Source organism: Drosophila erecta, unplaced genomic scaffold (genome assembly GCF_003286155.1).
Source record: "Drosophila erecta strain 14021-0224.00,06,07 unplaced genomic scaffold, DereRS2 tig00000246-arrow-arrow-pilon, whole genome shotgun sequence".
NCBI classification, from domain to species: domain Eukaryota; kingdom Metazoa; phylum Arthropoda; class Insecta; order Diptera; family Drosophilidae; genus Drosophila; species Drosophila erecta.
In genome coordinates, this window is record NW_020825214.1 from 139,016 (window position 1) to 163,487 (window position 24,472).

General features: G+C 36.8%; 3 protein-coding genes across 10 annotated transcripts in view; 2 read left to right on the top strand and 1 right to left on the bottom strand.

The window, feature by feature from the left end:
• Positions 1–17,332, top strand: part of LOC6548598 — a 37,605-nt gene extending 20,273 nt beyond the window's left edge. For 4 of the 7 annotated variants that reach the window (XM_026982857.1, XM_026982856.1, XM_026982859.1 and 1 more), the window contains 5 exons: positions 8,162–8,772; positions 9,284–9,457; positions 12,117–12,316; positions 13,614–13,763; positions 15,518–16,830. In XM_026982857.1, coding sequence (XP_026838658.1) covers positions 8,162–8,772; positions 9,284–9,457; positions 12,117–12,316; positions 13,614–13,763; positions 15,518–16,830 — 2,448 coding nt within the window. Of the gene's footprint in view, positions 1–5,903; positions 6,030–8,161; positions 8,773–9,283; positions 9,458–12,116; positions 12,317–13,613; positions 13,774–15,517 lie in introns of those variants that run through there. The other 3 variants (XM_026982861.1, XM_001973907.3, XM_026982860.1) reach the window with 3 other exon arrangements.
• Positions 3,423–5,099, top strand: LOC26526484. The gene has a single exon (XM_015157324.2). The coding sequence runs from the start codon at positions 3,601–3,603 to the stop codon at positions 4,339–4,341; it is 741 nt and encodes a 246-aa protein (XP_015012810.1). The 5' UTR covers positions 3,423–3,600; the 3' UTR covers positions 4,342–5,099.
• Positions 17,333–19,571: 2,239 nt separating the features above from the next.
• On the bottom strand, positions 19,572–22,555 carry LOC6548596 (zinc finger protein 93). 2 transcript variants are annotated; one of them, XM_001973905.3, is made up of 7 exons: positions 22,231–22,555; positions 21,733–21,997; positions 21,471–21,671; positions 20,992–21,418; positions 20,663–20,936; positions 20,411–20,599; positions 19,572–20,349 (listed from the first exon to the last, which is right to left on the bottom strand). In XM_001973905.3, the coding sequence occupies exons 2-7, from the start codon at positions 21,886–21,888 to the stop codon at positions 19,914–19,916; spliced, it is 1,683 nt and encodes a 560-aa protein (XP_001973941.1). In that variant the 5' UTR covers positions 21,889–21,997; positions 22,231–22,555; the 3' UTR covers positions 19,572–19,913. The 2 variants fall into 2 exon arrangements, with proteins under 2 accessions (XP_001973941.1, XP_015012010.1); XM_015156524.2 differs by having other exon boundaries at positions 20,411–20,614.
• Between the last annotated feature and the right edge of the window lie 1,917 nt (positions 22,556–24,472).

Here is a 24,472-nt window from a genome sequence, read left to right on the forward strand (position 1 = left end):
TACCACATTTTTGGGCGTCCATACAAATCGATCCAATACAAAAGTGTGTAATGCGTGTACATATGGTTTTTACCCGTCTGAGCGCATTGTCAGCAAATGGCAACATTAAATTTTTAACGGTTGGCCTTTGTGGAAATGGTAAGGTTCGACGAACTTTCTCTGACCGAGTGTCCCCAAAAGAACACTTTTTTTATACCGTCTTCCAATTACTTATCTTCCCGCCAGCAATTCTTTATTTGTCGCGTGCCACAAATAGTTTAATGGTTTAACGGCTAAAATTGGAGGCGTCATTGTTGGCGTATTGCCCAGGGCTAATTGAAAAATCAAAAGGAAGGAATTGAAATACAACATATTTAATTTTATACCAATTGTATACCACTAAATAACTTTGGTTAAGTGAGTTATTGGTTTCAATAGTCTTGGCAATAAGTTGGTGGTCCACATTTGTTTTAACGGAACCAAATTTCCGAAAGTAGTATATGACAGCCATAGGTTTTTCAAAATATGTTTAGGTATTAGTCATCTGTTGGGCATCTTTGCGAAGTTGCACTACTAATTTGACCTGTTTTGTTGGCATAATTAATATATCGTAAACCTTTTTAGGATACGATGATCATTTTTGTTTTAATCTTATACACACCTTAACAATTATTTTGGCAAAGTTGGCGTGTCGCCACCGCCCATCTGCCTAAAGTTAGAGATGATATTATGGGGTCCGAAATTTAGTATCCTCTGTGAAAGTTGGAAAGTCGGTAAAGTTGGAATTCAACTTTGGTTGAATTTCCAAGTAAGTTCATGCTAAGATTGCCCTCCGTCCATGCCGGGTATTTTGCTGCGACCTTATCCAGCTTTATATTGCATATTTTCCATTTATACAACGAATTCTCATGAAATATGCGCGCTTTCTCCTATACATACGAGATTTTGATTAATTTCAAATATGATGTCAATATGCCCACAAATAAACTTGAATTAATCCCTCTACAGCATGGGCCAACACACTTACTCAACAAATTTCAACAATTTTTTTAAACTCTACTCAAAGTTGAAATTTTATTTTAAAAGTTGGCGGAGGTTACTACTTGCTCAATTGTTAAGTTTACAAGCACAAAATGAGCAAAATATTAGTAAAAACCCATAGAAGAAGAACACATTTGAAGAATGAGTATTTATTTCAAATTTAATGGCACTAAATGTGTAGGCAATACAAAATTAACCCCAGCACTTTACCGCTGTTATTTTTTGACATGGGAGTGTTAATTTAACATTTCCATTACATAACATAAAACTTTGATCAATTCTAAATCGGTTAAAAAAATGTACAAATCAGGTAAAATTCCCATAGCGAACTGGATAATAACACTTCGGAAATTAGCAGACTACCACAGCTGTTTTAATACAATTGTGGACGCATGTCCTTGTTTTGCCGCATACACTTAAGAAGTCATTCACAGTATTTTAAATCTCCCTTTCGGAATAAAGTTGTAGCCCAATGAACCAAAATGTCTTATCTTGTTAACACTATTGTGTTCGGGCTAAAATACGCGATACTTTAAAAACGAAATCGTTTGTCCCTGCCTGGCTTAAGAATTTATGTTAGGTTTAATTTTGAAATGTAATGCAATTATATCTTATAACTACCATATAAACGAATAAATTCGTTATAAATTTATAAAATAACCATAAAAAATCTTGAAAAAAAATATTTAATGCCCCAAAAAAGCTTATTTTTGAAATTTTTTAGCCAACAGTAAAGTAAGGCGTTATTCCAGAGTCCTTGAAAAGTATTTAACAGCTAGAATAAAGCGTCGAGACTTGGATAACTATAATAACTAGAAGATTGTTATTGAGCATGGAGATTTTAGGGACGTCGAATTATACCAGATACCCCGACTATCAGATACCCATTACTGAGCAAAGTGCGAAAAAGAAAATTAAATATTTTTAAGGCATAGATAAAGTTGGCCTAAAATCTATTAAAATAAATAATATGTTAGCATTTATTAAAACAGGTGGCTTGACAGCTTTTTCGGGCTTGTGGGCGTGGTTAAGATATTTTTGCCATGACGATATAAATTAGCGAGAAAAATAATAAAATGAAAAAACATTATATGTATATATAAATATCTGAAAAAATGAACTAGGCTAGTCGTTTTCAAGAAAATATGTGTATACATATGTATATGTATGTTATAGAATAGGAAATACACCCTAGTACATACTTATTAAAAAATTTAATATATAATACTCTTTTACCAATGACATTAGAATAACAAAATGCGTAACGGCCATACATTGGGGTTGCACTATGCAGCTACTTTGTTGGCGGCGGAAATAATTGCTCTCTCCCCGCTCGCTTAAAATCTAAAAATAAAATTCTTTTGTAAACAATAAGCAAGAAAGTGCGCAAAAGTACGAAAATACATAAGTACACAACTAAAACGTTTTTTATCGTGCACTACTTACAACTACTTACAGTTACTAATCGAACTTATATTAATGTGATTTCAATCCAATTCCAATTCCGCAAATCAACTTTTTGCCCCACCCACTCTAATGACCACAAACCGGCCCAAGCTGCCACGCCCACACTTTTGAAAAATGTTTTGATATTTTGTCAATTTCTATATTGCCCACTAAATCACCTAGAACTACAAATTGGTATGTAGCGTAGTTTTATGAAGTTTCATGTTTACTTAAATTAGAAGTTAACAATGGAGTGGAGTTAACTCCACATTTTATTTTGGGATCATTAAGACAATAACATGGTCCCTCCGATATTCCGTCAACAAACAAAAGACCATCACATATTTATTTTTTATGGGCGTGTGTGCATAAATAAGTGTTGCCCAACGAAATGAATTTCAATATAAAAATCAAATCATTTTAGTGGACCTGACCGTTTTTTTTGAGCTTTTTGTATATTAGAGTGGGTGTGGTCATGTTTTAAAACAAACTAACCCATTGCCTTAACTTTAAATCTTTAATAGTTCCCGATATCTCGAAGCTTATAGGTTCCACCTGTTTCATGTTTCTAACGAATCGACAGTGTGATATACAATAAAATTCTTGAAATAGATATTCGCCAATAGTCAGATTTTTTCCACTTGTTTTTTTGCTGCAGAATTCTAATTAGTAGTTTTAGTAATATTTATTAAAATCATCATTATAATATTTTGTTCTATTTGTGAAAAATGTCATTTTGTTTGTCAAATAATGTATGTATATACATTAAGCGATTCAAAATTTTTAGTAGGAAATAGCTGACGTCTTTGCACATTTTTTTTAGATCTAGTAGGTGCACCAGCTGTGCACGGTAGCATATGGTAAATTAATTTTCCAGCCAGGTAGCTTTGGTGGATTTTCCGGGTCCCACTTGGGCACACATGGATTTGGGAAAACCTATCATTAAAACGGATTTAAAGAAATTACAGAAATGAATTTGATCCCCCTTATCTGCTACCTGTGTCTCAGGTATAAAGTCATAAAATCCGCGAAATTACTTGTATAAATAAGACATTGGCACTGAGAACCAGTATCAGTTTTCAAAAGACTATCCTACCGAAAAGAGCTATCAGCACTCTCAAACATATAAGCAGTATGTCAGCATTCACCTGCACACAGTTCCTGAACCTGAATTCAAAGGATGTTTCGTCGATGTCTACCACCGTCACCTTAAACGCAGCCTGCTTTGGACGGGGCGACTTGAACTTATTTATTGAGAGTCTAGAAACCATATCTCGCCTGGAAAAGGAGAGGCACGAGCGGCGCCAGCTTCGGCGCGAGCAAAGACTACATCAGGCGCGAATGACGGCGTTGGCGGATGAACGATGCTCCAGTCCGACACCCACAGCCGAGGAAGCCGTAGACGAACCGCTCTTATATCTGGAGGCAAAGTGCATACCTTATGCTGTATCTGACCATCTGGTTGCACAGAGCGACAGCACACCTTGTCCCGAATACCAAATGTGTGACGACGAAGCGTACGGAAGTGTTTCGTATTCAGCGCGCAGCAGCGTCACCTACTGTAGCTGCGTTGGAATCTCCTCCCTGGATTCGGACTCCGGAGAATCTGAAGCTAAGTGGGTACCGTTAGTGCATCCGAGCTCCCAGGCTGTAACGCGGAATAAATGTAGTTCAACGCGATCCCGCATAATTAACTTTGTGTTAAAGAGAAATGATGCTAAGCCCACTTTCGCCAAGCATCTGCAACAACAGGGACATAGCGACACGTTATCTAGCGAGAACATCGGTCACCAGTTACCGCGGCTTACTACTAGTCAAAAAAGGTCGGCTGAGCATAGTTTTCTGGATAAGGCTCTTCGATATCTTACATTATAATATGCTTCTTTATATAATAATTATGCTGTAGGTTTGTTTATAAAACATTTAAATCTATTAAAGTTAATTGCCACAAGCTTAAAATCATTATGACATTACATTAGCTTAACAAGTAGTACGGGCTTTGAATAAGGTTAAAGTCAGTGGCCAAAATCGGCCAGCTACAGATTTGTAGGTCCCGAGCAGGGGCTAGAAATTGCTCTTGATCTTTCAAATAGATCTCTGCTATAACAAACAGTACGTTAACCGCAATCTGCCTTTCAGCAAATCGGGGGCCTTTTCCAATTTTTAACTTTTGAAAGATTTACACGGATTTTAATTTCTCAAATATGTTCCGATACTTACTTCCAATTAAAACGTCACGTAACCATAATTCCTTCAGCTTACTCTATTAAGCTAATACTTTTGACGAGAAAAAAAACAAGTGTCGATCGCACCGATCTTCGAAGTCGATCTTCACTTTCGATATCAACTTTTGGGCACTTGACTTCATAGATTTTAGGCTAGCGGGTTTTTAGAAATTTGCTGTTTATATAATTTATTTGCATAATATAATTGTTTGCATAATTTAAATAAATAGTGTGCTGATGCGCTAGAGCAAAATGTATAACTCAAAAGGGGTTAGTTGTTTTGAATTGGCGGAAGAAGCAGTATAAATTTATTGTTTCTCCACAAACAAATATTTAGAAATGATGTGCCAATCGATGTGTATTTTCAAGAAGAAGTTTGTAAATAGTGAGTAATGTTATTCCCACCAGCCCCAATAGCACAAAATTTTACGTTTACACTTTCACTACTTTTTCTCCAAATTTTTTTTTTTATTTATTTTGTTTTTAAGTTTATTTTCTATTGTTTTTTCGTTAGTATCGGACAACCCCACAACAGATTTGAATTTATTCGTGTATATATAGAAGTCGGCTTCGCGCCTTGTCACAGCGTATATATTTCACAGTGATATCAAAAGTTAGGAAATTTTAAGTGCTTTGCAGTTTGAAATCCATACTGCCCGGGGGTCAAATAAGTGCAAAATAATTTTTCGTAACATAAGTTGATTTCAAAATTTTAGGTGTTCGATTAATTTGTTCAATTAAATGTATTTCAAGCCGATACCATATGCATTCCCAATTTTAAGGAAGGTTATTTAGGTACTGACCAAATGGCAATATTTTTTAATACATTGGGTAGTATTCTTCATACAATTGGCCATGCTATGCCCTTCAAACCTAAACTTTTAAGATTTGTATCCCTGAGGCAGTATTGAGTATTTTTATAATTTTATGGCATATTTATCTTAAAGCTTAATAAGAATCTTTAATATTGCAAGCAATGAGCCATATATAAAAGCCACCTATAGTCAAGCACTCTGATGACAGCCTGTTGCTGCCATGAGAAGAGTGAGGCCACCTGATACACGGCGCTTCGACCCTTGAATCCTTCCGCGATGCCATAAAGACAATATCGGAAAGCTCTTTCTGTCTGACATGCGCAAAAGCTTCCATAAATTGTGGCCCCATTTCGGTCGGGTGTCTCCTGGCCAATGGGCCATTAAACGTGTTAGTATCTACCACAAGTCCAAGCGCGAAACATTCCCTGGTGCGGGGCTTGGCAAAAGGCGCTTAGTGTGTTATGCGCCTAAAGCAAGTGTGTTTGCAATTCGGTGTTGTGTTTCTCGCGCCATGATTGACCAAGTAAAAGCCAAATTTGTTAAATTAATTTTATCTTGTGTTCCAAAAAGTGCTAGGCAAAGAAAACATAAGAAAACATTTAAATAGCCGATCCAATAGCCGACCCGAATGCTCCGAGTTCCTTTTCCATTTGCGTTGTACTGTTGGTGCGTGTATTTCACACGTTTTCGATGGCTGCTTTCACACACTCTTCGAGGTTGTGTGTCGTTTTTACATATGTATATGTTTCGAGTCCAACCGTGTAAAAATTAATTATTATTTTCCCTACAAATGTACACCCCATTCCCTATATATGTACACACCAGGGCGCCCGAATGTAACTTATTGGGTGTGACTTTGCACTTCTGCATTTGCTAACATTTCCAAATCCTTGCTCTCTTACTTTCTTTTTACCCTTGCTTAGGATATAATGATTTCAGAAAGAAGTTTGAAACGCCGTAAAGGAGTCATTGCAATCATATAAAGTATATATGTATGCCTCAAAATATATTTTCCGTCTGTCTTTCGATTTGAAAGCTATCTACATGAAATTTTTCCAAAAAGTCCTTTTCCTATTGCATATAAATTATAAATAAAACGGGCTGTCATAGGAATAATCGGAAAATATTGACGTTCGTTGTTGTTAATCATAAAGTGTTCTTATTCGGTATACACCAATTTTTTGATAACTTATAATTTCAGTTTCAATTGGTTATTATCCGGAGGACTTGTCCATCCGAACGGTCTTTTGTAAAAAAATTATAGTTTAAATGTGTTTGATAATAAAATATTCCTATTCAGAAATCATAGTTTAAATGTGTTTGATAATAAATTATTCTTATTCAGTATATACCATTTGTATACCCGTTACTAGTAGGGTAAAAGGATATACTAGATTCGTTGAAAAGTATGTAACAGGTCGAAGGAAGCGTTTCCGACTATATAATGTATCAAGTATTCATAGTCAAGTTGATCTGGCCATGCCCGTCTGTCTGTCCTGTTACATACTTTTCAACGAATCTTCTATTCCCTTTTACTCTACGAGTAACGGGTTAGATTTAAAAAAAAACAATATAGAATGCTGTAGTCGAGTTCCCCGACTATCAGATATCTGTTACTCAGCTAGTGGAAGTGCGAACAAGGAATTTCTACATTTTCTGGCATATAGGTACAAATTGCAAAAAAATAATAAACTGAAAAAAATGTAAAATTTTTTTAAAAGAGTAAACTCCGTTGAAAACTATGTAACAGGTAGAAGTATAAAGTACATATATTTTTGATCAGGATCAATAGCAAAGTCGATCTGGCTATGTGCGTCAGTCCTTCCATATGAACGTCGAGATCCCAGAAATTATAAAAGCTAGAAAGTTGAGATAATCTAGAAAATGTTGAAGTTTCTCTTTCGCACTTCCACTAGCTGAATAAAGGGGAACACGACTATATCACCTTTTTTCTTTTTAAATAGGTAATCTAAAATATTTCATTTGAGGTAATATTTTCAGTTCAATTCAATAAGCGTTGAAACTCCAGTTTGGAGAGTTGCTAGGAAGCTGGCAATCAGGTGCTACACCTTCCGAGAACCTTTTATTTTTTAATTTAAATGTGTTCTTTTTTTTAAAGCCTTCTATAATAATTTTTTTTATAAGTCAATAAATTAATGAAATTAAATTAAATGAAACATCAGAGCTTAAAACACCTTTTTTTCTGCAACTTACAACTTATAAATACCCAGTCCACTCTAATCTTGGAAGGTGACAACTCTTAACAGTCAAATCCGAAAACGTTGGTTAAAAAAACAGTTATGCGGAGTTATGTGGCACGGTGGAAAATTTGTTCCGAAGTATTTTTGGAAGCGCTCCAATTTTACCGGTGGTTTTTTGCCAATACGGCGTACTTTTCTCTAAATACTTTTTAACGAATGTTACTCTTACTCTTCCTCTTACTCTTACTCTTTTACTCTACGAGCAACGTATATCGCTTGCCAGTTGTTGGCGTTCAAAATGGCATCTAACCATTTTGAGTGTTTTGTGATTTTGTGATTTTGGTCTCATTTTGTATCATACTGTAATTTTGTTATTCAACAAATGTAGATTCAATAACTCAACAAATAATTTAAAAACTATATATGTTATCTTTACATTTTTCATCCATTACAGCCCCCTGAAAACGAACTGCAGAAATCACATGACCACAATTCTGGCGCACTAAGCGAGCACCAACTGCGCGTTCAAGCGTCGCTTCAGCGGCTAAATATTCCCGACTGGTTCCGTCATTACACCAAAGGCGCCGAAAAGGCAGCAGATGGCGAAAACGCATGCACAAGTGCGACTGGCGGTGGTTACCGACCTGGCAACTTCACCCGCAAACGCGCACAGGAATCGGGGCGCTGGCAAGGGCTCAACTCAAAGACCACTTCCCTCAGCTCGCTGGGATCGCAACGCTCCGACCGAAGTCCTTTGTTGATGAGTCCCTCAGCGCACAGCCATCACGGCGGCCAAAGCTCCTATTCATGTGGGTCGTCGACAGTTCACGGTCCAGCCCCTGTACAGATAGGTATGGGTGCCACTCGCTGGTCTACCTCGCATCTAAATTCCACTCAGATGTCCCCCGGTGCCTCGCAGCGCGGAAGCTTTACGCGCGGCGCGCCCATTAATAGCAGCTTTATGTCTGTGGCCAGTGGCAGCGGTTTGTTGCGCAATTCCTACCGGCAGCCGTATTTGGGTTGGCGCAGCACAGAGAAGCTCTCCCAGCGTACTCCCCACGAACGGTAGGTTCCAATAAACCATTAGCATAAGGTGTGGAGGTCAGAACTCTTGCTGCTTGCTTATAATATTAATTCTTGTAATTGTAGTCAAAATAATAACACAAATTTAGTGTTAGTGCATAAAAATTAGATGACTATTTCATATACCACCAATAGGATTAATAAACAAGATAAATTGCTACGGTCGAGTTCCTCGACTATTAGATTCCAGTTACTCGAATAAAACTGCGACGCCATTGATTTTTTCACGCCCACACTTTTCGAAAATGATTTCATTCTTATTGTATTATTTGTTTTTTCAATTTCTATCGATACGAAAGGAAAATAAAATCCTAGCACTCTCACTAGCTGAGTAACGGGTATCTGATAGTCGAGGAGACTATAGTGTTATTTATTGTTAAATAATTTATTAGGCGGTATTAAGTATTATTTTTTCGTCCTAAAACTAAAACCGTCCTTGACTAAGTATGATACAAAATTTTCACCTTAGACTTTTTCTATTTTATTTTTGCAGTCTGGCCAACTCGCTGCTAACCCAACGAGCAGCCAATGAAACCCGCGCCTTACATCCTGTATCGACAGAGATTCAAAGCTCCATTAAGGAAGTCACATCCGCCATCGTTCACTTCGTGAACGACCAGCAGCAGTCCCAACATCCGCACAGCCGTTCTACCAGTCCAAATGCAAGGTATACGAACGCCTACTAGCCCTCTACAAAAAAGTAATGTTTACAGTTAGATCGCCCATTGTGTCTGAGCCCTTCCTAAGTATCTAATCGGCGAGAGTTAAGCTCATGTTATATTACACTCCTCGAACCATACCCGTCTATTGAGAATATATATGCCCATTATTAGTTGAACTATTTACCAATTACATAATTCATTGGTACCTTTAAAAGTATGTACCTCTTAGCCAAGGTAAGACTTGGGTTGGGTTTATGTGAGCATTCTAATAACATTTACAAGGACTGTTCTAATTTTTGCGCGAAAGTGAGTTTAAAAGCAGTGATCGAATTCCTCTTTTGAGGCAAAAAAAATGTCCGTTATAATATATGTTGGAGCCATTTTATAAAAATTCCGCTTGGTTCCAAATATAGCGTTTGTTTTTATTTTAAAGGCGCATGGTTGATTCAACTTTGGCATACTGTAGACTTTTTAAATGGGGCTATTTGCAAACGATTCTTATTTATAAAGCCGTATCAAGGAGCCACAAATACGTGTTTCTAATACATCAGTTAAAAGAAGGCGCTTCCGCCTTATAAAGTATATATGTATATTGATAAAGATCACTAGTCGAGTCGATCCGGCAATTTCCGTCTGTTTGTCCGTCTGAACGCTGTAAAAGCTAGAAGATGAATATTGAGATAAGGAATGCAGATTTTAGTGACTCCTACGCTGTTCAAGATTTTTTCAGATGGTTGTCACGCCCATTCATTCTGAAACCCACAATCCTCCACAATTGTCACAATTGTGGCAACATTTGGAAACAAACTTGCGCTGCGTCTATGGCTCTGGTATTTCATTATACTAAATTTATAGTTTCTGAGATCGAGGCGTTCATACGGACAGACTGACATGGCCAGTTCGACTCGGCTATTGATCCTGAATATATCGAACTTCTGAATATCGAATCCCTAATTTTTCCACCTCTCGATTTTCAGTGGCCACCCTTTAAAAACTTACAAAACGATATTCCCTACACAAGTACACTAGCGCATTGAGGTGGTTCCAATAAACAAAAGATCTTACACGTTATTTGTTTAGAATGTGTACCATGTCAACAGTAAATCATGTTATACAAATCCGAATGGAATTTAAAACATGCGCTACGTACTTGTGGTGCTCCACAAAATAAATATTTATAAATACCTAAGTTTCAATATATCAATTTAAGTATAATCACCAAGAAGAGTATTATAAAATATCAGGTGCAATGTTATTGCAACGTATTTTTTAAAAAATTAGTGTTCGTGTGCCGCCGTATTGAAATTCTCCAGCCGAACACTTGGTTTAACATTATTGTGAGGTTTTTGTGAGGTTGATACCAGAACAGGATTCGACTCCTTGGCAATATTATGGAAGTGGTTCTTGGAACATGGCTGGGAAATTTGAACTCTTGTAAGTCTTCCGGAAGTGGAAATTGGAACAGTTACGAATGACTAACCAAGGTCGAGTAAACCGGTGTGTGTACTTCTTATACTCATCTATCGCATTTTGATGCAAAACTCCGATTAGTAAAAATGTAACCGAGTCTAGTAATCGTGTCTGACTGCCTGGGGCGAAAAATTATTATTGTTGTCTGGTAAAGAGGCTCCTGCAATGGTTCAAAATAAGAGAGAATACTATAGTCGAGTTCTCCGACTATTAGATACCCGTTACTCAGCTAAAATCAAATGTTTGTCAAATGTGTGGGAGTGACAGTTTTGGGCGTTTTTGTGGGCCTAAGGGTGGGCGTGACAAAAAGTTTGATTGAAAATCAATAGACCTTCACAAGTCTAATAATCAAATTTTAAATAATTAAAACATTTAAAGTATGGGTGTGGCAATTTTGGGCGGTTTGTGGGCGGTAGAGAAGGCGTGGCAAAAAGATTTTTGGCAAATAGATAGAAATTTACAAGACGAATAGAAAAACTAAATAATATCAAAACATTTTTCTAAGGTTTTGGCGTTTATGGTCACTTTGTGGACGTTAGAGTGGGCGTGGCAACATCATTTAACAATATGTTAGTCTGAACATCCATATACAAGTCGAGATATTGCGGAAATTGTGAGAGCAAAAAAGTTCAGATTTAGGCATACGAATTCTGGTGACGCCAAACTTGAAGCACAAGTTTTTTTTAAAACACCACAGCCGCAGCCCATAACGTCCGGCACCGACATGCTAAAAGTATGTGTAAATAACATTTCTATTTACCTAAAAAATTACCTTCTAAGGGTCAAGATGTTTTGAAATCGGATCTTTAAAAATGTTTTGACAGTTAACAATAAAATCATTGAAATTAACTGATCAGCAATGTAAAGTTGTGGGCAACCTTTAAAGGCCACTATTTGTAGTACATTTTAAGCTTTCTCAAGTACTGGCTGTGCTGCTGAAATATCTTTATCAGTATCTAATGTCAGCTTTTGAAAATCTTTCAGTTTCTAAGTTTTATCAGTAGCCATAATGGGGAACCTAAGTTAATCGAGTCGTCTGATTTTACCCTGTTACATCTTTTTTAATGCCATCATTCAACAACAGAATATTATTTATACTAACTTAATGTTTTTAGCAGGCTTTTGAATAAAATCATGTTTAATATTCATATTTGTATATTGGTCAACTATCATTTTTGTACTTTCTAACTTCAGGTGCTGGCTGGAAAGCAGCTTCGTTGGCACACGGACCCTGGACTCGCCACAGACACCCGTAATGGACAACAATTCTCCCGAATTAGCACGAAAGCAACAGCGGCTCCAAGTGCATCTGGATGTTGGTCTGTCGCCTGTAGTCTCCGCTGATCAGCTGCCACATCGCATGAACAAAATAAATCGTATTGACAACGGTGGCGGTGAGTCCGCCATCCAAGTTTGATAGTTTACCAGAGTAGAAATACTGGTAGCCGCAAATTATGCTTTTTTTTGGTGCACGGCAGTTTTTTAGCCTATATGCATACATTTAAAATTATGTGTACGTAGGTATCCACTCTTTTATTCCGTATAAAATCATCAGCCTATATGCGCAAAAAAATATTTTGTTCTATATTGCGTCTTATTTATTTTATTTATTCAATTATCAAATGTGCACGATTTTCCTGTGCTTCGGTCTTAGACAAATATTGAGTTGGGCAAAAGATTATATCCGTTACTCCTACAGTAATATATTAACTGGATCCGTAGAAAAGAATGTAACAGGTAGATATGCAATTAATCTCCGTCTGTCTGTCCATTTTCAATTTTGTATGAACTTCGAGATATTCGGTATCTTAACGAGGAAAACTTAAATCAAAATGTTGTTGACCAACTTAAAACTTAAAAAATAAGACCGATTGTAAATCTCTTTGTCTTCACGATTTTGTTCTTCAACGACTGTGTCACTTATTAATGCTACTTCCCATGTATTTTGCCATCGGTGCGGGAAAACTGGAACCCATGTTTATTTTAGATATATGCCTATATTACTATACCTAAAATGAGACCATTAAGAATGAAATCGAACACATATTTTTATATGATTTGTTAGTTACGTGAATTTTATATTTTAATATGACTATACACAAAACCGGACTACACTTTGGTATTTGTTTCTATAATAAAATCCGAATTATATTACAAATTGCTATTATTTTATTTATTTCCATACATTTGTATACCTGTTACTCGGTGAAAAGTACACGCGTAACAGTTAGAAGACTTATGAAGTTGAGGTCAAGCAAGCGCCAGTGCGCAAACGCAAGATTGTTTTAGAAATTGTACATATCCAAATGATGTGTTCAAAGATTAACCAAATGTGTAAAAAACATTTAAAACATGTTTGTAAATACCAATATGTTGCTTGAACATTAAAACTCATTTATTCATGGAACTCGTGAGCACTTCCAGAAAAGGTCTGTCGATTATATACTCATTCCTTCTAGGGAATGCGAGTAACGGGTATCTAATGGTCGAGGTACTCGAGTATAGCGTTCTCTCTCGTTAAGTTTATTCCTGTGTTTGATACACATCCATAATGCACATCCTTAATTTTATTTTGAGTGTGCTTGCTAGGTACTTTGGCGTTAGTTACTTTTTTATTCCTTAAAAATTTAATTGTTTCGTATGTTTTACAACCAAAATTGTCATTTCCTGGCCTGCTTAATCCACTAACAGTACCAACAAGTAATATAGCGCCCGAACGGTCGTTAAGCAGCGCATCGCTAGAAGATGTCCTAGCCTCGCTATTAGGACTGCCAACTACCTACTTATCCGGCCAGAACAACAATTCCTACAGCAGCTACACCCCCAATTCGACGACAACAGGTATGAACCTGTAAGTTTAATTTTACTATTATAAATACACAACAATAATAGCGTAGATTCAGAAATAGGTAGAGGATTTACATCTTTCATTTTTTTTGGCTTGCTTTTATTTGACTTACGAAATATCACTGACCACAAACCGCCCAAAACTGCCACGCCCACACTTTTGATAAATGTTTCGATATTTTTTCATTTTTTTTTTTGGCTTGCAAAGTTCTATTGATTTGCTAAAAAACCACCCAAAACTGTTACGCCCACACTTTTAAAAAAGTTTAATTTTTAGCTGACTACTGGTATGGTCTCGGAACTCGACCACAGCATTCTCTCTTGTTTTATCATATATTCAAAATTAAAAGAATTCCTCTTTTAGGTTTAAGGAAACAAGCAAAGATGAGTTCAGATTAGAAAATAGAGAACGTTATAGTACATTTTCTGTACTATTATATAAGTGTTATTCAGCTAGATACATTTTTTTTTAAATAGGCAAAACAAATAATAAATTCGAAAAAATCATATTTAAAATTTAATATTTATCTACGTGTCACAAATTCTAAATATCGGGGTATATATATAAAGTTTATTAAAAATGTTCATACTGCATGCTGAATTCTGCTTTCTACGCCACTCGGTTTGCTGCTTGCATATCTCTATCTCTGCCGTTCTTCCAAAATTCTCACTCCCACACTTTTGAAAACGTTTTGAATTATTTTAATTTGATTATTTTTCTATTAAGTTTGTTGAAAGGTTTCTGATAGTGGAGGAACTCGACTATAGTGCTTTCCCTTGTTTTTTCATTAATGGACTTAGGGATGATATGGGTGATTAGATCGAGTAAGTGGTGCGAACTAGGAAATTAGGCATTGAGGATATGAAGAAGCACACGCCCAGTTACCTTCCTGCTAAATAAAATTAAGTAAATTAAGATACATTTTGTTAGAGTTAACTAAGTTAATTAAATGACATTCAAACATTCATCTGTCGACACATAGTGCTAGTTATTTTACACGGTCTGATAGGAAATACATGATTTAAATACTACGGGAAATTTTATGACGGTAGTCCACTTAGTGTCAAAGCAAACCCGGAGAGAATGCGAAAGTGACTACTACAAAAATTTAAGTCTGTTGTGGCTGGCCATATTATGACTTAATATAATAATTTAAGGCAACACCCACCTATTTTAGACGTAACTCGTTCTCGTAGAGTAAAAGCAAAGACATTAGAATAATGCTATAATGTCTTCGGTAAAAGGATATTCGTATACTAAATTGGTTGAAAATTATGTAACAAGTTGAAGAAAGTGTTTCAAAACGTTGCCACGCCCACTCTAACAGCCAAAAACTACCACCCCCACTCCGTTCCCATTTTACTTTTTAAATTTCATCAGTATGCCAGAAATATTTTCTACACGCTCACTTTAAAATCGCAATCCGCAAAAAACCCAAAATTTTTAAAAATTATTTAATTATATAGAGATCTGTTGATTAATAGTTAGGCTGCAGGCGCTCCTATTCCTTTTTTAAGACAAAATACAGCGTATATTTTTTAAATGGCCTTTTAAAATGATTAGGTATCATTTAATAGGTAACAAACTGAAAAACATATATAAATTATTATATGTATATATGTAAGTATACTTACTTATATACATATGTACATATGTATATGTTTACTTGGAATGCCTTTTGTTCTTATTTTCAAAACACTACCAATAACCAAGGGTAACTAATCCTCAAACATATATTTCATAACAGCAGGCGCAGCAGTTCGGCAACAACTGGAGGTGCAATCAGCCGCCGAGCAGCAGCGGCTCCGTCGTCGGAGTGAAGGCGACACCCCCTCGCAGGAAAAACGATATTCCAAGGACCAACCCCATCAGTCCAACTCGCATTCAGTTGATACTGTAGATAGTGCTGAGCCAAATATCCCCAAAGAGAGCCGGCGAGTCTCGCTGGGCGACTCCGCCTTCACAGCTACGCGCTCGGACATAGGAAGCGGCGGACAGCTGCAACTCATCGAGGAACCGAAGCCGGGCTTGGGATCGGAACAACTAGTTCGCTGCCGCAACAGCAAATGCGACCAGAGTACCTCTCCCAGCGATGCAAAGAAGCTGTACAAGTCGTGCCACAATTGTTCCCATTTATACTGTTCGCGAGAGTGTCGGCGGGCGCACTGGGAAAAGCATCGAAAGGCGTGCCTGCACTCGCGTGCGTCTAACATTTGTCGACAGGTGCTGGCCACGTGCAAGGATGACCTTGACTCGCATCGCCATCTGAGTCTTTTGGCCCGCAAGGGCAGCCTGTCTCAGGGACGTGGCGTTGTGCGTGTGCTCTTTCGCAGTGCTGAGGCGGCGGAAGGATTCATTAAGAACGGGTTCCAGTGCATGGGAGAGGCTTCGTACGTGCGCTGGCCGGACCTTATGCCCGCCGAGATGGGCCTAGAGCTATACTCAGAACTTCTCAAGCTCAGCACGGAGTACAAGCCGGAAACCAAGATGCTCATTTACGTGGCAATTTGCGTGGTTTCCGAGGCACCGGGCATGGGGCAGGCTCCTGTGCGCTGGGAACGCCAACTGGTGAGTCGTTGTGCCAAACTGAAGCTCTGCAAGTCAGTTCTGGCCGAACTAGAGCAGCATCAGGCGGCGATCCTGCAACCGGCACCTGTTGGGGCATTGCCGGAGCGGACGGAAATCCTCATTTTAACTTTCAATCCCGGACAGCAAGGCAATAGATCGCTGATCCTTTCAAACATTCTGGACATTTTGTCAAGGCGCGGCGTCATGCTGAGCAAACACTATCCGGAGGTCTTCGAGCGCCTGCAAACGTACTCTGAGGGACAAAGTGACAAGTTCAATCCTGTGACATTGCATCCGCGTGACACGCAATCTGGCCAAAACTTTGTATGCATCATTATGGCGGTGTACACTGACAATGAGCATACGAAGCTTCCCTCAGCAGCGGATGGCGACAATCGAGTTACTACCATAGATGTAGGATCTCATGCGGCCCTTATGAAACTGGAGCTAGGCGAAGATCCTATTTTCAAAACCACATCCAGAGATAGTTGATTAAGAGCGTTCAAAAATCAATCAAAAGAGCTTCGGAGGGAAAGCACTGGCAACAGTCACTCCTTTCATTCCGATCTGTTCAACGACACCTTGGGGTGTCCCATAGAAAGCACCCGCATGTAAGATGCATTAGACATGTAATACAATTTTCCTGATTATAATAACGCAGTGCTCGGAAATACACTATCTCTTTTTTCGTTTGTCTTAAAAAAGCTAAAAAAAAAAAGTATTCTTTGGACCTGTTGGCACTATGGCACTATAAGCTTTGAAATTACACACTCATTTTATGAGTGTGTCCGTCTGTATCACGAAAACCATGAATACTAGAGAGGATTCAACATGCATGTTCCAATATAGCCACGCCTAGTCTGCTTGGCATACTAAAAGATATCGTAGTGTTATTGGAAATGTAAATGCGGACCTACATATGTACAAGACGTAGGCTACATCGTACACTATGTATAACAAAAATGTATTAGTTTCATTAAAAAGTTATGACTAAAATTAAATTTATTTTTTTATAGTTAGTAAAACCATTATATATTTTAAACTTTAGGGATGTCTAGCTCGAAAAGTAATTCATAAATGGATCTGAAAGTTTGTGTGAATAAAAAGTATTTGATTACGAAGACTGTGAATTAAATACATTTTGATTAAACTACTCCAGAATTTCAAAATAACAAAAAAGTATCAACAAAATAAAACAAAAAACTTCCGATCAAACCAGTATTTAACTTTAATGGCTATCGTCTGTAAACAATAATCTGTAAAAGTACTACTTTGGAATTTGCTTTTGAATAAGTAAAAGGGTTCTTTAAAATAGCAACAAACTATCTTACAAGCTTGAACGAACTAAGACTATTCACGAATAGACAATAGTATTTCGGCCTTTTGCCCAATACATCAAGTCGATAAGATTAAAAAATCCTGTAAACAAATAAAACAGGCTTATCGTCAATAAGAAATTATTGGAAAAATCTGATTTATTTACAAAATTTCGTAAAAACCGTGCTACTTGCGCTTAATGTTTATGTCGAGAAGTAATCATTTATGTATGTATGATGTAAATGCTTTTTTGTTTTGACTTTAACTTGAGTCTTGTCCAAGACTCCATAACAGCCGGATCGACGCTTAGGCTAGGACTTTTAGACCTTTATAGAATTTAGTGGGTGAGCTGTCACAAGGGAAGGCGGTAGAACAATAAATGATTTGTTTAATTAGTCTGTATACAAAATGTTTAATTACGAGTGAAATACCAAATAGCCAAGATCGGTTCACAAAAATAAAAAATATAAACTAATAAAATTCAAATGAAAAAATTACTACAAAATCACATGCTTACATTATTGTTTAATGGTGAGAGCAAAATCTAACACTCCTGCTCCTAAAAAAAAAAATATAAATCCAAACTGATACTGAAATTTAAAAGTAAGAAATATTGAAATTGATTTTTAATTTAAATTTTAGTTTATCCACATTTTGTTGATTTGCATTTATTTTAGGCGTTGCTTATATTGTTTCTGAACATTTCAAAGCGTTAGAAATATTTGTTTTGAAAGGAGGAAATTATTTACATGAATAAAATGCATAAATATACAAAATTCACCAATATTTGCATAGGTAAATACTTATGTCTTCAATATAGCTAGAACAAAAATGAAGGACTCTACCAAGCTGCAAAGCCCATGGGCAAATGTAAAAAACGTAGCCTTGTAACGATTTTAGTTTTTTAAGTAGAAGCTGAATTATAAAAAATAAACCGTGGACCATATCCTGAATATACATACATAATTGCGTATTGCATGCATGCCTGCCGTGTAACCAAAATATATTCATTCTTGAATAATCTATGATTATATGGTTTGCAATTTCAAAAACGGTACCATAGCAGGATCCATATTCGTTAATACGTATTCGATGGGATACGCAATTCACGATATATGCATTAAAAATTCTCCAATAACTAACCTACACAACTTTACACAATGCAAATTATAATAATTCAAAGGAAGCTTATTTCCAAATAATATTAACTATGAGTTATATATTTTAAAACCTTGTTTTTCGTAAAAAAAAAAAAATACGTTGCCACTTCATATCCTTACAACATATCTCATACTAATTTATTTAAAAAGTCATACGAAAATATATAAATAAGTAGTTTGAAATAACGCATTCATTTTACAAATCAACTTTAACACGAAAAAAATTGTTGGAAAGACAGCCAGTAGTTCACATTATCTGTTTATTTTACTCTTTTATGTATATGAATATTTAAAGTTTCGTCTATTTATTTATTATATACATACATAACCAAAATTCAAATTAACTGACCTACACGTAGGAATAAAATGAATTTGATAAAACACTAACAAAATAAATTCGAACTAAAAACTATTTGCTTATCTACATTAAAATAATTTATAAGACAGTAAAATAGTTCTCATTTCTGGGATCCCTCTGAATTCTAGGTTAATGCACTTGCTTTTGGTGTAGGTTATTAAAAAATTGTATTTTATTCAAATATTTATTTGATTTTATGCATTATTTAATACATACTTATTTTACATACATTTAATCAAAATATATTTAAGCTTATAACTTTCAACTTATATGTGTGTGCTATTACCTGTGCATATTCATACGTATCGGACTTGGTCGTAAATCCATTTTTACACCTACAATTTGTATAAGAGAATAGCCTATAACACTTAAAAATACGATGCCTATACATTAATGCGTTTTATGTTTAAAGATGTTTAAGTATATTATACAAGCTACCAAATAAATTAAGTTTATTTGTATGCTTAACGTAAAAAGCGTTTTTGGGTTTCGCCCATTTTTGAAGATCCCACATGAAAGTGGAGAAAGAAAATATGCAGCTGAAGTGTTACCGATGAAACATCGTTTGTTTTGTTTTTTAAATATCTTTGTGGTGAGAATGTGCCCTTGGTAATGGTTCTGGGGCTAGCATAGTTGGAGGCAGCTGATCATAGTAACCTTCGATAAACTGAAGCTGAACAGGGTGGGCTCCAGTGTTTGTGACTTCGAGAAGCTGCCTGTAACCTTCTCATTTAAGCTATCTATAACCCACCAATGATCACTTCCTGTTGGGCCTCATCCTCCATGTCAGGAATCTCCTGCTTGTGCACTATCATCCCATCGCTACTGGTCTGACGAGGCCCTGTTTGGCCGTACTTTTGGTGTATACCTCGGTGACGCTTGAGTGCAAAACGATCAGCAAACGCCGCAGTGCAAATTTCGCACTTGTAGGGCTTTTCTCCGGAGTGCACCTTTGCGTGGTTCTTAAGGTGCGCCGCCTGAGAAAAGGCAGATCCACAAATTTCACACTTGTATGGCTTTTCGCCCGTGTGAATGCGCCTATGGTTCCAAAGAGTGGCGTGGCGCGCAAAGCCTTTGTCGCAAACACCGCATACATAGGGTCGCTCGCCACTATGCGTGCGTTCATGGTTCTTGAGATGCGGTGACTGTGAGAACTGCATGCCGCAGGTTTGGCATCTGTATAAAGTTAACGCAATTAGTAAAATGAAATCAACAACAACTAAAAGATTGGTATTACTTATAGGGTTTCTCGCCCGTATGGATACGGGCGTGGTTTTTCAAATAAACGGCTTTAGCAAAGGCCAGCCCACAGATGCTGCACTTGTAGTTTTTTTCACCGCTGTGCAGCTTTTTATGGGACCACAGACTTGAGTATCGTGAAAACAGACCACCGCATATATTACAACTGAAGGGTTTTGACGGATTTCTGCAGGACAAACACCTTGGTTTTGTTAGCGTAGGATTGGGTTGCAATTCCATTTATACTCACTCAGTTTTAACAGTAACTGATTGCTTTACCGATCCGCCCACACCGCTGTGCGAAGCGTGTGAGTGCTGCCCCAATAGCACCACTCCAGAACCATTGCATTTTTGGCATTTGGTCATCTGCTGGGAATTTCGTTTTTTCACAGGATGGTGGCCAGACCCACTGCTCGCCTCCCGCTTTGGCGTCGTACCGCCAGTCTGTGCAGCCACAATTTGCTGCAGTTGTGCTTGGGCCTGAGGAGTCGTGGATATGATTTGCACTGGATGCGCCATTTGACCTGCAAAAGAGGAATTTAGTTATGGTCCATTTGACAGATAAACCTTTACAATTACCGTCCTGCGCGACGAAGAGCTGTTGTTGCTGCTGCGCCGTTTGTTCAGCCTGCATGCAGGACTCGCAGCGCACCTGCTTTGGACCTTTGCGTTTGGACTGCTGCAGTATAGAGCTTCCGCAATTTATGCACTTGCTGGCTTTTGACTCATGTTGCTGCTGTTGCATTACAGATTGCTGAACCGGCTCCAGCGTGTCAGAAGACACAATCTGTATCTGACCCATCTGGCCATTTCCAATGATGTTCTGTGCCTGCACAAGCCCCTGCGCGCTGACCACGGCAATAGAATCACCGCCTGATTGGGTATTATGCTGCTGTTGCTGCTGTTCCCCGTCTGTATGCATCCGCTTATGAGCATTGAGCAGTGCCAAATGAGGAAACATATCTGAGCAGACGTCACACTTAAAGCTGATGTTGGATATTGTGTTCTGCAAAAAAGAAATGCATTAGGCTCTGATGAAGGAGAACTTTTTTACATACAGCTGCAATTGGCTTGTTTTGATTAACTATCTGGATGCGGCCTTGTGCGTCTACCGTGGCGATGCCAAGAGCTGCACCCTGATTGAGAGGCATTCCGTTGACCAGGGCGTAGTTGTAGCCGCCCACTGGTTGGGCTATGTAGCACGTCTTATTGTCGTCTGTTGTGGCCAGCTGAGCGAGATTGACGGTACCGCCATTGCCCTATGTGAAGACAATATGAAGAAGTCAGCCCCCATTTACATATAGTAAATAAAGTACTTACATTTGTCGTATAATAGAAGGTAGGCTGCTGCTCTGTTTTTTGACCCTCTATTTTGGGCTGTTTAAGAATGGTGCCATCCGCCGTTTGGTACTGAATTGTGGCCGGTTGCCCATTAATGGCATTTGTGAAGATTATGTTTTTGGTAAGGTCTTCCATGGTGCCTATTATTCGCTTATGCCCAAAAAATGATCTTTTATCATACGTTGGCCTTTTATTTACTGCAGCTGCGGCGCGCTTTTCAACACTGCATCACGCGACGCTAATTCTATGAAATGAGAAAAAGAGATGCATATAGTGCCATAGAAATCCAGCGAAAACGACTGATTAAAAATGGCGACGGTGAGACAAAAAATATGTACATATGCGACACACAACATACACAGACGAACGTTTAACGCAGCATCTCTTCACATTGATTGGCACTAGCGTCTAAATCTTTGTTTTTCAATCATACATCATAACACTTTTTCTATTTTTTTTTTTTAAATAAAAAATTACCTTTTACGCAACCAGACCACACCATAAAATGCGCTTTGGCTGCGTCACTAAACCACAATACAATTTTAAAAGACGGTAGAAGGTGTTAAATTGTATTCGTGGATAAACAACGTATTTGAACGATAATTTGTTTAGAATAATAAAATAAATATATTTAAATAGTGTTATCTTTTTCTAACAAATTCCAGCACTTTAACTTTTAGCCCATTATTTTTTACGATAGCTAAAGAGAGATGGAGACAACGCTCACTGAGAGAGCAGACGAGCAGCAGTTCTACTTTTCAAAAATGTGACCAAGCACTGACAAAAACACACATTGCCCACGAAAATATACCAAAATGCACATACAACTTGATATAGTAGAAAACTTAAATATTCTGATATACTTTTCATACTTCTTGACTTTAGACATTAACACAACATTTACGACGTCCTTTTATTATTCAAATAGCAAGAGATACGATTTGTTTTCTATAGAATCTGGTTGTGTTCGACCGCGTTCAAAAAACATCTTAAGAATAAAACTTTTAATTTTCATGTCAGGTATAAAAACTAATAGTCTAATAGCATGGGCCAACTTAAAAAAAACGCAGCGTGATTTATTTAGGTGAACCATGTTTATTTGTAAAAATATTCAAAATTATAATTTGTTTGATAGTAGGCAATATACATTGCATTAGTAGGTCGTATGCAAGTTTTTCTTTAAAAAAAATTCGATGTAAAAAATTTGCTAGCTGAGTTTGTTTAGGAATTTTCATTTATCTATGTATATGTATATTACTTCGAAGTAAGTGGTCGCATTGCTTTAAGATCATAGGTTTGTTCAGGTCGCCATTAATATTTAATACATCCCGAGTTTGAGGTCAAGAAATTTCAAATTATATTTAAATCCCACCAACCGTCCGTCTGTTCGTATAAACCTCCCTAAACTGGCCCACACTTATGAAAAATGTGCTAATTTATTTAGTTTTTTCCTAAAACATTATTCGTCGCGCCCACACTTTTTAAAAATGTTTTGATTTGTTTCTATTTTAATCTTTTTCTTTCCCATTTTTATCCCTGTACCAGCCAACAAAATGTTAAAATTTATCAATAGCACTCCCATTAGCTGAGTAATGAGCATCTGATAGTCAAACAAATCTTTTACAGCGTCCTCTCTTGTATAAAATCAAATTACTTAAATTCAGCATATGTATATCGCAAAAAAAAAATTGGAATAAGAAATTAGAAACTTATGCACTGTTTACCTTAGGGCAGCGTTTTGCGCTTCTCAACTTTTTTAAAACGCCATGTATTTTTATACTGGTTTAGTATAGGTTTTCGGCGTTGTGAAAAATGTTGTGTTTTAAAATAAAACTTTTTTTGTGTATATTTTTTTTTTTTTGTTAGTAGTGGTTATTTAAAGGAAAATAGGTAGCGAGAAAAACGGTATAAATCGAGTTTAACTGTACGTATTTTAAAACCATTTTGAAATGGATTAATATTGTTTATTCAATGTTTTGCTATAGGGAAATTCTCTTCACCTGTGATGTTATGTGATCTTATTAAAATAGGATATATCACAATATACCCTACTGACAAATTTTTTTGTGCAGTTCATCCCTGCTTTGTATAAAAAAAATAACTATTACATGAAAAAATCTTTTGTCTCTTTCTTTAATGCACAATATTTGTTCTTACATTTTTTCCGAGTTTTGGTGAAATATAGAACTTAAATACAGTATTTCACTATCAAAGCTATAGCAGTTTAAGCACCTCGAACAGCGGAGTTTTCAAAGGATGTGCGTGATTTGAAAAAAACTGTACTAGCTTTTCCCACTAATGCGTAGAATGCGTTGTTCAAATCTTGTAATTTCAAAAAAGAGAGAAAAGGGGAAAAATTTCGAAATTCTTTTAGCAAATTCATGCAACAAAAAACGAAAACTTTTTTTTTTAGCTGTGTGCGTAGCAGTGTTGGGTCGCTTGTGAGTGTTAACACAAATTGTTTGGCATATCCATAAAAATTTGCAAGACAAATAGTAATACGAAAAAAATCAACAACTTTTTTAATAGTGTGAATGTGAATGTTGTTTTGACAATATGAACGCGACAAAATGTTTTCATGTCGACTCATTATTAGATTATAGATTATAGAGAAGCAGGGGCTGCTGGTTTTAGAACGTTATCACAAACCACCAAACCACTACCACTGTAGTTTTAGCCACTTTTAAAAAATATTTTCATGTTTTCTGATTTAAAACTC